The sequence below is a fragment of the Lepisosteus platostomus genome, chromosome 7 (genome assembly GCF_059453375.1).
Source record: "Lepisosteus platostomus isolate fLepPlt1 chromosome 7, fLepPlt1.hap1, whole genome shotgun sequence".
In the NCBI taxonomy this organism is placed as follows: Eukaryota; Metazoa; Chordata; class Actinopteri; order Semionotiformes; family Lepisosteidae; genus Lepisosteus; species Lepisosteus platostomus.
The window spans coordinates 40,155,453-40,169,353 of NC_142617.1; the positions used below are offsets into that span (position 1 = coordinate 40,155,453).

A 13,901-nucleotide genomic window follows, 5' to 3' on the forward strand; every position below is an offset into this window, starting at 1 on the left:
TTATCTAATAAAAGGTACATATGATGGCTATTTTGTCTGAGAACATTTAGGCCATCTTGGCTTTAGTGTGACCTGAGGTCCTCCGAGATTGACTGAGATTTTGGAAATCATGGTAATCTTAAGATTTAAGCACAGTATTCTGTGCTTTGTTCTATTTTAACTGCTGAATTGAATAAAATACATTCTGGAGGATGTCTACCCTATGTGTGATTTTATTTATGCTGCTATAAACTGTGGATCACTATACCCATCAATTTGATTAAGTATGTTAAGTTTAGCATATTGGCTTCATCTGTTATTGTTTTATAATGCCCATGTTGGAGTTTACCACTCCCCTCTGTTTACAAATGCAATTTGCCAGTATTGTTCACAAGCTGATAAAAAGCTTTGGGCATAAAACACAAGGGGTTATTCCATTCTTGGGTTTGTGGATAATGCAGGTTTCTGTTTGACCAGGGTCCTGAGTCAGGTCTGTTACTTTGGGGAATATTGGCAAAGGATTTCTGGATATCTAAATGGGTTATCAAGTAGAGCTCTTGGTAATAGGTGTATTGTATCTAATGTAAAAGTTTAATCTCTTATTTTTGAAACCACTTAAACATACCCTAGTTTATTAGAACTACAAAAGTTTTTTGTTGCAATATTTTTTGGATTCCTGTTTCTTAGTGTTTTTCTGCTGTACTTGTAGGCAAGTGTACTCTTCCTTTCAATGTTGGGCTACTTTATACAGACAGCAGAATACTTTCTTGCTAATATTGTTTCTTAATACCCATTTAACCATCTACAGTAAATCATTGCATTGACTTGGAATTAGTTTAGGTATGCTTTTGTTTTGAGCTTTTAACATTTTGGAATGTGACTAGTTTTTTTTCCCAAGATCAATGGCTGCTTTTAAGTTTTTGTATTTGTTTTAAAAATTAAATAACGGGTAGAAACATTCAAATAAGAGAAACTTGCATAACGTATGTCTTGATTTTTGTTTTCCAAGCTACTGTAAGTAAATCAAGTAAACTACTCCCCAGATTAGGGGCTGGGGAGTAGTTTAATAGCTTTTGGAGCTAGATAATCGTCACATCACCAAGTTTGCATTGATTATAGAACTGTCAACCATAGGATTATTATTGACCAGGACGGCGCACGAAAATCTTCCTCGAAGATACCACAAATTCTCAAAATATTAAGTGTATGCAAACACGCGAGGTTCTTTCCGGACTCTATGGTAACTGACGTCATTTCCGTGTCAAAGTGAACGAACCCGGGAAGGTGCGATATTTCAAATATATCTGGATGGCACAGGGATTTAAAATATAGCGCACTGGAGCAGTTTTATTTAAAGACCGTGTAGAAGCTATTACGGAAAACGAATATTAAATGACTATAAAGTGCCACAGCTAAGTTTATTTGAAATACATTTCGATGACGGATTGTATTAGTAGTACCGCTTTATTCCTGGTTAGAACATTGTACTGTACATAAACATGCAGGCTGCTTAGCTAAGTATAACGTTGTCATTCTGTTTGGTCATTGACATTAATGGTTATTTTTCGTACTACTTTCAGAAAAACGCTCAGTTTCTAAGAGGAGATATACGTGTCCGTGAGCTTTGGTCTCAATGGACCTGGAAAGTGTGCTGAAGCGCTTTGACGGTCGCTCCCGGCTGCTCCTGCAGGCGCTTTCATTGGGCTTTTGCGGAGCCCGGCGGGCGATGCAGGTGTACCAGCGCCAGCGGAGCTCTGACACAGAGGGGCTACACACTTGGATGGAATCGCTGGTCAAAGACGAAGCTTATTTGGATGGAAACTGCTTGGCAGTGTAAGTATCTCAAACATATAAATAAATCTTATGTTACTGTTCTTGGTAGTTTGCACGTGTTTTTTTTTATATACAAGAGTGTATTGTATTAAAAAAAATCGTTGTTTACACCAGTAGGGATGGCCTGCTCTGGACAGCTATTTTCTTTTCAAAAGATCGATGAACTTTGCATTTGAGCAGCTCACCTGTGCAGTAGTCAAAATTAAATTGTTCCAGGTGTGTAGAAATTGATAATTTAATGGTGATCCATAAACTTTGCTGGCTTGTGGCTGTCCAGGACCAGGGTTGGTCACCCCTGACATGTACTGTAATTCAGAAGCCTGAATTGAGTAGTTAATGTATTCCAGTCAGTCAAATTAGAAAGCTGGAATCAGGGTTAATGTAAGCAGCCAGAACAGACTACTCGCCTCTTGAGGTACATGGTTGTGCCTCACCTGGCCTAGAAAACGTGATCAGAACATAGTTAACACACTTGGAATATATCACTAATTTCCACATTAATATTTGATTTGTCTGGGACTCATCAGAGTGGGCTGAAACCAGAGGAGGCCCTGTAACCTGGAACTACTTACATCTTTTCAGCAAATATCAACAATGTAGATATATACTGCATGGAAACAGAAAATGCAAGAATTCAAACATTTTACAGAAGGTCCTGATATCCTATAAGGAAGCAGAGGACCTCTGAAATGTATTTTCTGGCTTGAAAAGAAATACAGGATTCACACGAGTTTAATTTTAATAAAAGTTGCTAAAAATTCCCAAACAGAGCAGTGCTTTCAGGCTTAAGAGTAATTTGTAATAATCATGTAATAGTAAGGGCAGGGGATTCCCCTAATCTGGAGTCCTGCCAGATTTTCAACTCTGACCTCTGTTTTCTTTATCCTCCTCGTCCCAGGAAGCCGCTGGTGTGCCTGTTTCCTGTTCTCTTCCAGCGCAATCTCCTGTCCTTCCTCCTCCTCACCCACACTGTGCTGCCTAGACCATGCCTGCTGCGATTGCTACACTGCCTCAGCCAGGAGCCCAGCACTGACCCCTGGGTTCAGGCGCTGCTCAGCCACCTCCGCCGGGTCCAGCAGTTGGAGGACCCCCACGCGGCCATGTCCGTCCACCTCTCCTCCGAGTGCCAGGAGGGGCTGACTCTGCTGTGTAAGAGGCTGGCAGGGGGTAGCTCTGGGGACACCAGCGGGGCAGCTGCAGAGCAGTGGCCTGCATGGTTCAGGGGGAAGGCGGTGAGACAGCCCCCAAGCGCTGGGATGGAGACCCTGCACCCAGAGAATCAGAAAAAGAGAAAGAGCGAGAGTGCAGGGCTGAGTCAAGGGAGCTCGGATTGCGAAGAGAGTGGCAGCCAGAGCAAGAAACTGAGGCTAGTCTGCCCAGAGGCACAGGAGCCTTGTGAACAGCCAAGAGGGCACAGCTCAGAGGATGGCTCGGCTCTGACTGAGAAGCCTGGCATGGGTGAAGCTTTCGTGCCACATGATGCAGAACCAGGTCGTGCAGGCGCTGCTGTGGAGCTGGCCCGCAGTCCTGACTCCACAGGCCCAGAGGATGCCAGTGCTGTGGTGCTGCCCAGCCACCTCCGGGTAAGAGCCAGGCTTGATCTCACACCCCTGCCAAATCTCAAGCCTTTGGCCTTTGAGGACTGGAATCCAGTGCTTTTTTTGTGAACAAATTATTTCCCCAAACACTGAATTAGAATAGAAAGAGAATAGAAACATGAACTGAGAATATCTCTTTTTAGAATAACAGAAAAACAGGAAGATACTCGTTTCCTGTGGGTACTCCCAAAGTTTATACCAATGTGCCCACTGTGCACCCTGGACAGAGCACACACGGAGGACGAGGAACACTCCTCATTATGTGGAGATGAATGACCTCATTTTCAGAATATTTTTTCTCCAGATTTTATAAGAAAGGTTCCAAACAACAGGATCTGGCCCAACCGGTAGTTAATAGATAACTAATATAAGGGTCTCATCCAGACATTTCTTGAAGGAAGGCATGGTATCACCTTTAACAACACAACATGGCTGGGTATCTTCCCCTTTGGGTAAAGGAGTGACTCCTGTACCTGGTTTTAAGTGCATTGCCACATAGTTTCTACTTGTGTTGTCTGCTAGATTTCTCATTGTTTGTTCGAAAGAAGTCTGCTGCATTGACTTTGTTTGCATCTTTGAGGATTTCAAATATTTGGATCAGCTCCCTATGTGTTATTCTGTGTTCAAGACTAACTTTGTCTGTTTGATCTCCTTGTGTGCTTAGTTCTGATGCTGTGTTCTTGTTTTCAGGCTTTTGTTCCAAGCATTAAAGAGCTGTTGGAAATTGAGACAGAAGTGAGTATAGAATTTGTCTTTGTTTGCAAACCTATGCAACAAAACTGTTTCTATTTTCTCATGTGAAAAGGTCTCGCTGTTAGAAAGTCCTGAGGGAGGTGTGTGTTTGTTTTTGTCCCCAGAGGTGTGAGCTGGACTCCCCTACTGCCCTGCAGGTGCTGAACGCCTGTAATCCAGGGGAGGTGAGTGAGAGTGTGTCACTGAAAGCTCTGGGGAGATTGCAGTCAAAAGCACTTCCTTAGGAGGTACAGAATACCACCACTCATTCTACCAGAGGTCTGATTCTAGGCAGCAGCATTACAGCCTGATCCTGTGAGATCTCAGAAGCTTAGCAGGGCAGACTTATTTTGGATGGAAACTGCTATACACATGCAACCAAGTAATTATTTTTAATAATGCTAGTTGTCTTATGATAAAATTAGTGAAAACAATGACAATCCAGGTTGATCCTTTGACCCCTGAAAATGCAGGATTAGCCCGATTAGCCCTGCATCAAAGCTAATTTCCAAAATAAAAATGGCAATCTTTAATCACACTGATGTGTAAGTCTTGGGGGCTGCAGATGACAATCTCCCATGAAGAATATTGCATCACTACACCAGACTGGAGTCCAGGTGGTTACTTTGTGTTCCTGTATTTAGGGTCCTTGCTTGGTACAGTGATCAGACATGGATCTGGTGTCTTCCCTCACTGCAGGTGGAGCTGCTTTGCAGAGAACTGCATTTGTCAGAGGTGCCTGAGCAAGTCCTGCCTCAGTTCTGTACCCGCCTGCTGGAGCTGTCCCCGGACCTCAGCTACAGCACCGCTGCCACCCTGGCCAGGCACTTGTTCCTCAGCAGGGTACGCCCCACGCCGGGTCACTGGCACACAGTCTGATTGGTCATTGGGAGAGCAGCTAGACACAGGCAGAGGGCTTATAAGAAGTCTTCTAACGGCCAAGGTCCTGCATATTTAGTGGTGTGTTTCGGGATAACCCTGAAAAACAAAATGTTGCTCGCTGGAAGATTAATGGTAGTTCATTAACTGCAGAAATTTTGCCTTAATAACCCAAGATGCATCGGAGATCATGGTAATGAAAGAATGTGGCCATATTCTGAAAGGGGCTCAGTGAAAGATAGCTGTCCTATCTGTTGCAAACTGTTTCAGGTTTACCTCCTGACCTTCACAGATCCTGTCCTTATCAGAGCCCGCCTCACGCTTTCTCGTGACCGCAGTGACATCCTTCTGCAGCCGCTATCCCCGGCCTTCCTGCTGTGCTCTGATTGGCCCGCTCCTACAGGCAGAGCAGGCTGGTATGTAAGACCCTTTCCTGCAGGAATGCTTATTCTCCACTGCTCGGGGGTGTTCTTCTGTTAAAACTAAGATTTTACTGTAGCTTGTAGTCAATACATTTAAACCAAAACCTTTAGATCGGGCTTCATAAGAATCTTATCCATTACCCTACAGAAGCTAGTCTCTAAAAATATTAGTTCTGTTCTTTAGAGCTTTCAGTTTCTCTCCAAACAAGAAGTGGGCATTCACGGATCACACAGAGTCAGCTTCAACCATATGATTTGGCAGCTGGTTACAGACTGCCGCCATCGTCTTTGTAAAGATGAACTTCTGTCTAACTGTGTTACAATCCCCAAGATTATTGCTTCTGATCATGAAGGAGTCCGCCGAGTTGATGTAATCAATACCATTCCTGCTTTTTGAATACCTATATCACATGTCCGTGTTATCCGTGTTTTAGGTAACAATGATTAAGTTCTCCTTAGCTGTTCTCAGTGTGACATTCCCATCAGGTCAGAAATATGTCTTCTTGCACTGCCTCTAGAGCCGCAGTATCCTCCTAGCAGGTGACATCTTTTGCTGCTGTTGCTTGTGTTTCATGCTAATGAAGGAAGTGCTCAGATGGAGCTGTTGTGCAGACTGCTAGAGGACAGCCTGGAGCAGCAGTATCAAGTCCTGGTCTTTGAGTAAGTGTGCCAGTCAGAGTTGTGTATTTTGATTTGCTCTGTAATGTGTCGATTGCAGGGGTTCATGTAAGTGTGAACACTGCAGGCGTGCAGTGTTGTTGTCGGAATGCACATGAATGTCTTATGCAGGGTTTTGTGTGCCCAGGCAAACACTCACTGTGCCCTGGAGTGAAGATGTGCTCTTGGTCATCCATGCCTTACTGGAAACCAAGGTGAGGAGAGGACAGTCCACTTTGCCCTGGGCATTTTTCACCTTCTGCTCTCTCATTTATTGCTTAACAACTGTGGTGATGTATAGGAATAGAAGTCTAGATTCCTGTTTTCTCACAAAGTTTAAAAAATTAAATTTCTCTAGAGAGAAAAAGAACCAGATTGAAAAAGGACAAAAAATGTTTCACCAAAGGGACAGCAAAAGACGTGGTAGATGGGCTCTAAAATTGAATTTCCTCCAATACAAAACAGCTTGTCAGGTTGACAAAACAGGTTGTCAATAGCTAAAATAATGTTTTTTTTATAAAAGGGACTTCAAAGTGTCATGAGCATTAGACAGCTGCCTAGTTTTTTTTAAAATTAAAAATAAATATATTATAAATATATATATAAATATATTTTTAAATTAAAAATATATTTACTTAATCCATTAGGTGGTGTCTGTTTTTAAAGTCTGAACTTTACCACTTAAATTGGAATTGCATTTAATAGCAAGAATAATATGCATTTCTTCACCCAGAGGGTTGTGGGACTAATGAACATGAAGTGGTAGGATAAGATTCTTGGGACAATTAGCGACTTAACCAATTGTGCTAAATGGCTTCCTCTTGTCTTCACACTTTTTTCTGTTCTGTTATTTCTCTACGGCCAAGGGCTGGTGCAATAAGACAGCTTTGTGAACGCGCGCGAGCACACACATAGTGTATCTGTTGCATGAGTTGAGTATTGGTCTTTGTTGCCATGTAGATGGAGCTGAGTGGAGAGATGTTTGACCGATTCATTGAGAAGCTGAATCAGCAGGCTGCCCTCTTCAGCAAGTCCATGAAATTTGCCAAGATGATGCTGGCTTTCCTGACAAAGTACCAGAGCCATGTGAGTGCACAGCACACATAATCACAAAGGGAAAGAGGAAGCTGTAAAATGTGTTAAAGGCAGTGCAACACAGTGCAGCCAATTTTCTGTAATAGTATACGCATAACTTAAAACTAACCATTTGTTTTTAGTTACAAATATATCAGAGAAAAATACCATCTACTGTATGAACATGAGCTCTGGAAATACAATATATCCTTATTATAGCTAATAAATCTAATTGCTCCTTCTCATTTTGCTTTTGTTTTTAAATAATGGCATATCTGATCTTGAAATGTGACTGTAAGTTTAATTACTGTTATGTTTGTAGATCTATTATATTGTCACAAGACCACTCAAATTGGCTCTTTCTTTGTGTTCTATAGCTGTTGTCGTTTTAACACATTTATATGTCTTTGTAGGTAGCTGTGACACACAAGAGCACGCTGGCGCACTGCCTGGCGCTGAACGAGACCTTTCTGAAGAAGTCTTTGCAGGCTGCTCTCAAGCGGATCAGCCCGGGGTGACTCCATTGCACTTAGCCCTTTCTTCATTGACAAGATCCCTGGGCACCTCCGTTGATAAGTGTGTTTCTTACGGAGATATGAAACAGGACTCGAGGCATTTGTTTAAATCGATGACAAGGTTGTGTTAATATGCAACTTACAGCTTTCTCATCAGAAGTGAAGTTTACCACAGCTCTAAACCACTCCAGCCAACATACTGTAGTGCATCAGTGTGCTGTCAGAGTGGATCCTCTCTGCTTATTCAAGAAATAAGAACTGAACAAGGACTGGACAACTGCAGTGGAGCCTGAGGACAGCAAGCAGGGTTTATTGCGGTTTTCAGAAGAGCACTTTTTCATTTTGTAACCTGTAAAAAATAAAGGTAAAATTGTGTATTAAAATGTTTTGATTTTATTTGTTGTGTTTGTGGAATTATCTAGGAAAGATTTCCGGATGACAAAGTAATATTGTACTATTTTCTTTATTAAACACATCGTTGGTTTTTGCTTCAAGTTGCAAATGGTTAAATGTTAGCCAATTTGTCGTTGTGCCGAGTGTGAAGTGTGAGATTTTGAAAGGCGGTGTGTGTTTTGAATTACTTGTGCCACCACCAATATGGCCGCTAGCGAACTCCACTTCCGGGCTTAGCTTACGGGCCTCGCGTGTGTCTCGGTACTTATAACGGAAGTGACGGTGGGTCCTTCCTTTTCCAGCTCAGTGCGGAGATAGACGTGTAGTCAAAATGAGGTGAGTAAAAAATATTTTTTATGCAGCTTTTGGGAACTGTGATCGTTTTTTACATAATAGGAATATTTATAGATTAAAAGTAGTAGCACTCTTCTCTTGTTCGGCAGAACCGTCCTAGTTGCTTTTAAAAACTTGCTTAAGAGGAGCAAGGCGTCATCAGCAATCTCTTGGCATTGTACGATGCGGCCTGCAGTTTGAATTAAATCTGCTGTAATCCACATCTAGATACGCGTTAAAATGGTGAAAATACCCAGTGGATGGTTGTATGGAAGACTGGCCAGTATGTTGGATGCAATATTTTAAACTTTAGAACGTGTGTTTGGGATGGTGGCGGCCTGAACACCTTTATGGTTTTTGACCGCCATAGTACACGGTACAGTGAAATTGTGTACTACACGCCGACTTGATATCATAAACCCGAAGAGTTAAAGTGCACTATCTCGTTTTTATGCCCTACTACGAGGACCTTCATAAGCTCTCGGCTCTCTACAGATGGCCCATGGGCCCACGGCACTGCAAAGCACATTGTTTAAGCTAAACTCCCGACCCAGACAGTGTGGGTGTTTTTTTATTTTTATTTTGTTAATGCACCGAGTATTGGCCGCAGGGTTTTTCTTAAATCTAGTATGCTAATGAGCCACTTCGTCAGAGGCCATGGTCTTGCCGTTGGTGTGAACGAACCGAGGCTGACCTGAGAGTGTAGTATAGGGTGAATCCTTGGACAGAGAAGTTGAAATATCCCCCTGGTGTGATCTTGCAGCTGATGTCCTGGTTCCAGTGCAGTGAGACTAGGATACTGGCTGGCATGTCACCTCCTGTGGAAGAAGGTCGTGTCCGTGTAGCCTTGCTGTCATCGGAATGAGAGTGGGGTGTGTGTGGGGCTGACCTGAGTGTTGTTCTTCCCACAGCAAGGTTTCCAGGGACACGCTGTACGAGGCTGTGCGCGAGGTCCAGCTGGGCTCCAAGCAGAAGAGGCGCAAGTAAGAATCCTTCCCTCTCACGCTCCTCTTGGCCGGCAGATGCCACCCTCCCCGCTGTTCCTGGCTCCGAGTCGGGTGCTGCTCTTATACCCACAGGGACCTGGGACTGGTTTGGGGCGAGGGCATTGCAATTGAGGGCACTTCTAACATGAATGTTAGGAATTCAGTCTGTCCTAAAGGAAGATATTTAAGACACTCATGTAGTAGGTGATCTTTGAGTTCAGTGTTTCTCCAAGGGTTAACTATTTTGATCTGTTATTAAGAATTAAGACCTATAGTCTTAACTCGTATAATCCTATATTCATTTTAAAGCTGTCCAGTTATGAATTAAAAGTTTCTTTTGAAAAGAACTCGAAGTTTGCCCTTTTCTCTTTAGTATGTTCTTCCGATTATTTTAATGACTTTGTTAATGTAATTTATTGCAGCCTGTTTATATACTGTATAACTGGGGAGCACAGCTTCAGGCCTTAGGGAGACAGATGGTTTCTGTTTTTTTCCCCCCTACTGGAGCCCTCAGTTGCCCAGTTGAACTAATTTATGTAAATGGACAATTGAAGTGTTTGTTTTTAAAAAGCTCTATAAAGCCTGCTGGGCACTGGCCCTAGTGGTAGTGTAATGACAATGGCGTAGGTCAGTTCAGGAGGTGTAACTTGTAAAGGGGTTTGGGAAGAACTGCGGTGTGATTCTTCTGTGTGGTAACAGGTGATTTCTCTGTCTGAAGGTTCTTGGAAACGGTGGAGCTCCAGATCAGCTTGAAGAACTATGACCCTCAGAAGGACAAGCGTTTCTCTGGCACCGTCAGGTTCGGCCCTTTCCTGTTCCACCTGGCCTTCAGCCTGCCTGCTCCCTCGGCCTGCTGGACAGCAACGGGGGCCGCGGGCGGCGCTGAAGAGTCCTGGGTAGTCCGACTTGTCCCCCTCCTGCTCTGGGCTGGGAGGTGTCGGACGGACCCCCACCCTGGGTCTTAAAATGTGAGGGGAGGCGAGGGGGGAAGGCAATCTCAGCCGATCCCCCCCGCCGGCCATTTTGTAAATGAAATGGTGTTGCTGGTGGATGAGTTGTGACGAGAAGCCAGCTGTATCTGGGGTAAGGCGTTTCTGTTTTGGCTTTGCCCACCTGGGTGGGATGGGAAGGGAGAGGGGGTGAGGTGGGGATCTCCCATTCTCGTGGGTGTTAACAGGAAGTGTGATCCTTTTCTGTGCTTCATAGGCTGAAGACCACACCCCGGCCCAAGTTCTCCGTCTGCGTCCTGGGAGACCAGCAGCACTGCGATGAGGCCAAGGCTGCAGAGTTCCCCCACATGGACATCGAGGCTCTGAAGAAGCTCAACAAGAACAAGAAGATGGTCAAGAAACTGGGTGAGTGGGCAGACTGTGACAGAGCAGTGCTGCTCTTCAAGGCTAAAAGGACTCATGTGCTATATCAGTGGTTCTCAAACTTTTTGGACCAAGTACCACCCCTAATCCAAACAAAGCATCCAAGTACCACCTACAAGTCTTCATCTCATAGGAACCCCAGAAATTCTCAATGACCAACATGAGTGTGCGTGCACACACTCACACATACATATAATAAATATTATAATAATAAACTTTGATACAGCAGCCATATCACCCTGCAACTCACAACTGGCAACCCACTGAAGCTAAGCAGGTGTGAGCCTGGTCAGTACCTGGATGGGAGACCTCCTGGGAAAAACTAAGGTTGCTGCTGGAAGAGGTGTTAGTGGGGCCAGCAGGGGGCGCTCACCCTGTGGTCCATGTGGGTCCTAATGCCCCAGTATAGTGATGGGGACACTATACTGTAAACGGGCGCCGTCCTTCGGATGAGACGTAAAACCGAGGTCCTGACTCTCTGTGGTCATTAAAAATCCCAGGGTGCTTCTCGAAAAGAGTAGGGGTGTAACCCCGGTGTCCTGGCCAAATTTCCAATTGGCCCTTACCAATCATGGCCTCCTAATAATCCCCTTCTATGAATTGGCTACATTACTCTGCTCTCCTCCCCACTGATAGCTGATGTGTGGTGAGCGTTCTGGCGCACTATGGCTGCCGTCGCATCATCCAGGTGGATGCTGCACATTGGTGGTGGTGGAGGGGAGTCCCCGTTACCTGTAAAGCGCTTTGAGTGGAGTGTCCAGAAAAGCGCTATATAAGTGTAAGCAATTATTATTAATTATTATTAGTGCCTTTAAATGTGGCTTCTCAAAGCGTTTTACAGAAAAAAACAGTAACAACAACTAATAAAAATAATAAAGCACAATTTCAGTGAGAGGGGTGAGCCTGTTTAGTCGAGCAAAGCAGATGTGAATTAATTTTTTGAGCCTTGATACAATTCACAACAGAGTCTAACAGATTTTAAATCGTCAGGCATTTTCTTGATGTCAAAGCTCTCGTGGTGAATGTTGCAATGCGTCCATTAATTTCTGGAGCAACCTCTTTAATTTGTGCAACTACACCGCCATGTCGGCTTGTCATTGCTCTAGCACCATCTGTACAAACTCCGACACATTTTATCCAGTCGATGCCATTCTCTTCGAAAAATTAATTCAGAAGCTGAAATATGTGCTCTCCTGTAGTTCCTGTTGGTAGCGGCTTACATAACAGAAAGTCCTCACGGGACGTACCCTCAAACTCGTTTCTAACGTAAACGAGTGAATTAGCCAATTGACTATAGACTCGGCTAATTGCAGTGAAAAACATCTGCTCATCTTAATGCGCTCTATCAGGGTACTTTTGATATAATTTAATAATTCTATGAATGACCGTGTCTTTCAGGGGGGCAGCAGGTCGAGCTGTTTAGCAGCCTTTTCTCCACACATAATACGTGTCAGCTCTTTTGCCAACAGTAAATAAGGTTCTTCAAAAATAGTGTGGAGCTTACCTGCTTTAGCAATCCGCAAGCTTGCATTTTTCCCCGTTTCCGTTTTTATTTCCGTATTTATTTTAAGTTTTTATTTAGTGCGCATGGGAGCGAAACGCAGAGATGCTCGGTGTATTTTTCTCAAATTAACTTAGAACAGTTCTTAAATATTTTTCTGTTATCTATCACGCTTTCCTGTGCTCACAAGATTACAAGTGTTAGTAGCACGGATTTCTATGCATTCCTGTGTTTACAACATTGGCATTGTTCCAAAATCACGCACATTCTCCTACCTCCCTATTTGCTGGAGATAGTTTTTTTTAAAATACAATTGGTCACTTCGTCCGTAGCACGCATTCCTATAGAGTGGTATAGAATTACAGAGTAATCTCTTGTGTCCACTGAAGTATTAGCGCACACTGTATCGCAGTACGTAGGCTGCGTATTCGACACATATTAAAATAGAAAATGTGAAAACCGTCCCAATTTTTCAGCGCACACAACAAAGTTCTATAGATCATATGGCGTACCAGCTGGCAGCGCTCTGCGTACCACTGCTGGTACGCGTACCACAGTTTGAGAACCACTGTGCTATATAATTACCTGACATCTGCAAGAGGTCTCATACGTAGAGGAGGCTTTTATGTCTTCTGAGATAAGTCCTTCTGCAAAAGCTCCATGGGTTTTAACTTAAAGGCAATGTGTGTAAAGCTGTGAAATCCACTTCATTATACATTGTTCTGCCTAAGATTATGGCAGTTCTCAGTCTTTTCTTGTCTTTGAGTTCAAAGTGTTGTTCACTTGCTGCAGATTAACTCAGTATCCCCTGTCCCCTCCCAACACAGCTAAGAAGTACGATGCTTTCCTGGCTTCCGAGTCCCTGATCAAGCAGATTCCCCGAATCCTGGGGCCGGGGCTGAACAAGGCTGGCAAGTTCCCCTCCCTGCTCACCCACAACGAGAATCTGAACACCAAGGTGGATGAGGTCAAATCCACCATCAAGTTCCAGATGAAGAAGGTAAGGGCTACTAGTTTTTCTAGACATTAAGTAATTGATGCATTCTCGCAGTCTTTTCAGATTGTGCCGTTTGGAAAAATGACACCATAGTGCGTGCGGTGCTTTTGGTTAACATATAGACATAAATAGTACATGATCAGGATGAAGTAATTTATGCTAGTTCATGTGTAAAGCATCTTAAACTGTAGCTCCCAATCTCAAACCAGCCAAGTGAAAGGTTGTGTGGAATGGTTTTGCTCAGGCTAAACTCTTCAGACTCACGAACCTCTGAACTGGCTAAAAATTCTGAACTGGCGACTAGGGGTAAAATTGGGGGTGTTTGGGCGGTGAGTGGGTGCTGCCTGCCCTTCTCCAGTAATGGCTTTTCCTCTCCAGGTGCTGTGTCTGGCTGTTGCCGTGGGTCATGTCAAGATGACCGAAGAAGAGCTGGTCTACAACATCCACCTGGCCATCAACTTCTTGGTGTCGCTGCTGAAGAAGAACTGGCAGAACGTGCGCGCGCTCTACATCAAGAGCACCATGGGCAAGCCCCAGCGCCTCTACTAGACAGCATCCCTTTTTGTACAAATAAATCTTCGGGAAAGAAGCCTTCTGCTCTCTGTCTGTTTATTCCATGAGCAATTGTT

The 13,901-nt window shown here is 43.9% G+C and overlaps 2 protein-coding genes across 3 annotated transcripts; both read left to right on the forward strand.

Annotated features, from left to right (window-relative positions):
• Positions 1–1,050: 1,050 nt before the first annotated feature.
• Positions 1,051–8,072, forward strand: fance (FA complementation group E). Of its 2 annotated transcripts, none has more exons than XM_088640307.1 (11): positions 1,051–1,263; positions 1,560–1,812; positions 2,711–3,395; positions 4,101–4,145; positions 4,268–4,327; positions 4,842–4,985; positions 5,314–5,437; positions 6,028–6,103; positions 6,249–6,315; positions 7,061–7,186; positions 7,588–8,072. In XM_088640307.1, the coding sequence occupies exons 2-11, from the start codon at positions 1,613–1,615 to the stop codon at positions 7,690–7,692; spliced, it is 1,632 nt and encodes a 543-aa protein (XP_088496433.1). In that variant the 5' UTR covers positions 1,051–1,263; positions 1,560–1,612; the 3' UTR covers positions 7,693–8,072. The 2 variants fall into 2 exon arrangements, 1 of the variants encoding a protein (XP_088496433.1); XR_015940148.1 differs by lacking the exon at positions 1,051–1,263 and having other exon boundaries at positions 1,270–1,812; positions 7,588–7,853; positions 7,993–8,072.
• Positions 8,073–8,292: 220 nt separating this feature from the next.
• rpl10a (ribosomal protein L10a) lies at positions 8,293–13,861 on the forward strand. The gene is made up of 6 exons (XM_088640308.1): positions 8,293–8,418; positions 9,327–9,398; positions 10,120–10,200; positions 10,608–10,756; positions 13,103–13,275; positions 13,651–13,861. Exons 1-6 carry the CDS (start codon positions 8,414–8,416, stop codon positions 13,819–13,821), a joined length of 651 nt encoding a protein of 216 aa, XP_088496434.1. The 5' UTR covers positions 8,293–8,413; the 3' UTR covers positions 13,822–13,861.
• Positions 13,862–13,901: the final 40 nt, after the last annotated feature.

What these genes read in the sequence shown, in the direction of transcription:
- fance (XM_088640307.1), top strand. Translation starts at nt 1,613, where the DNA reads ATGGACCTGGAAAGTGTGCTGAAGCGCTTTGACGGTCGCTCCCGGCTG. An exon ending in CCTACAGGCAGAGCAGGCTG is followed by an intron (nt 5,438 to 6,027) that starts GTATGTAAGACC and finishes ATGCTAATGAAG; the next exon opens with GAAGTGCTCAGATGGAGCTG. An exon ending in TGACAAAGTACCAGAGCCAT is followed by an intron (nt 7,187 to 7,587) that starts GTGAGTGCACAG and finishes ATGTCTTTGTAG; the next exon opens with GTAGCTGTGACACACAAGAG.
- rpl10a (XM_088640308.1), top strand. An exon ending in TCCAAGCAGAAGAGGCGCAA is followed by an intron (nt 9,399 to 10,119) that starts GTAAGAATCCTT and finishes CTCTGTCTGAAG; the next exon opens with GTTCTTGGAAACGGTGGAGC. An exon ending in GAAGATGGTCAAGAAACTGG is followed by an intron (nt 10,757 to 13,102) that starts GTGAGTGGGCAG and finishes CTCCCAACACAG; the next exon opens with CTAAGAAGTACGATGCTTTC.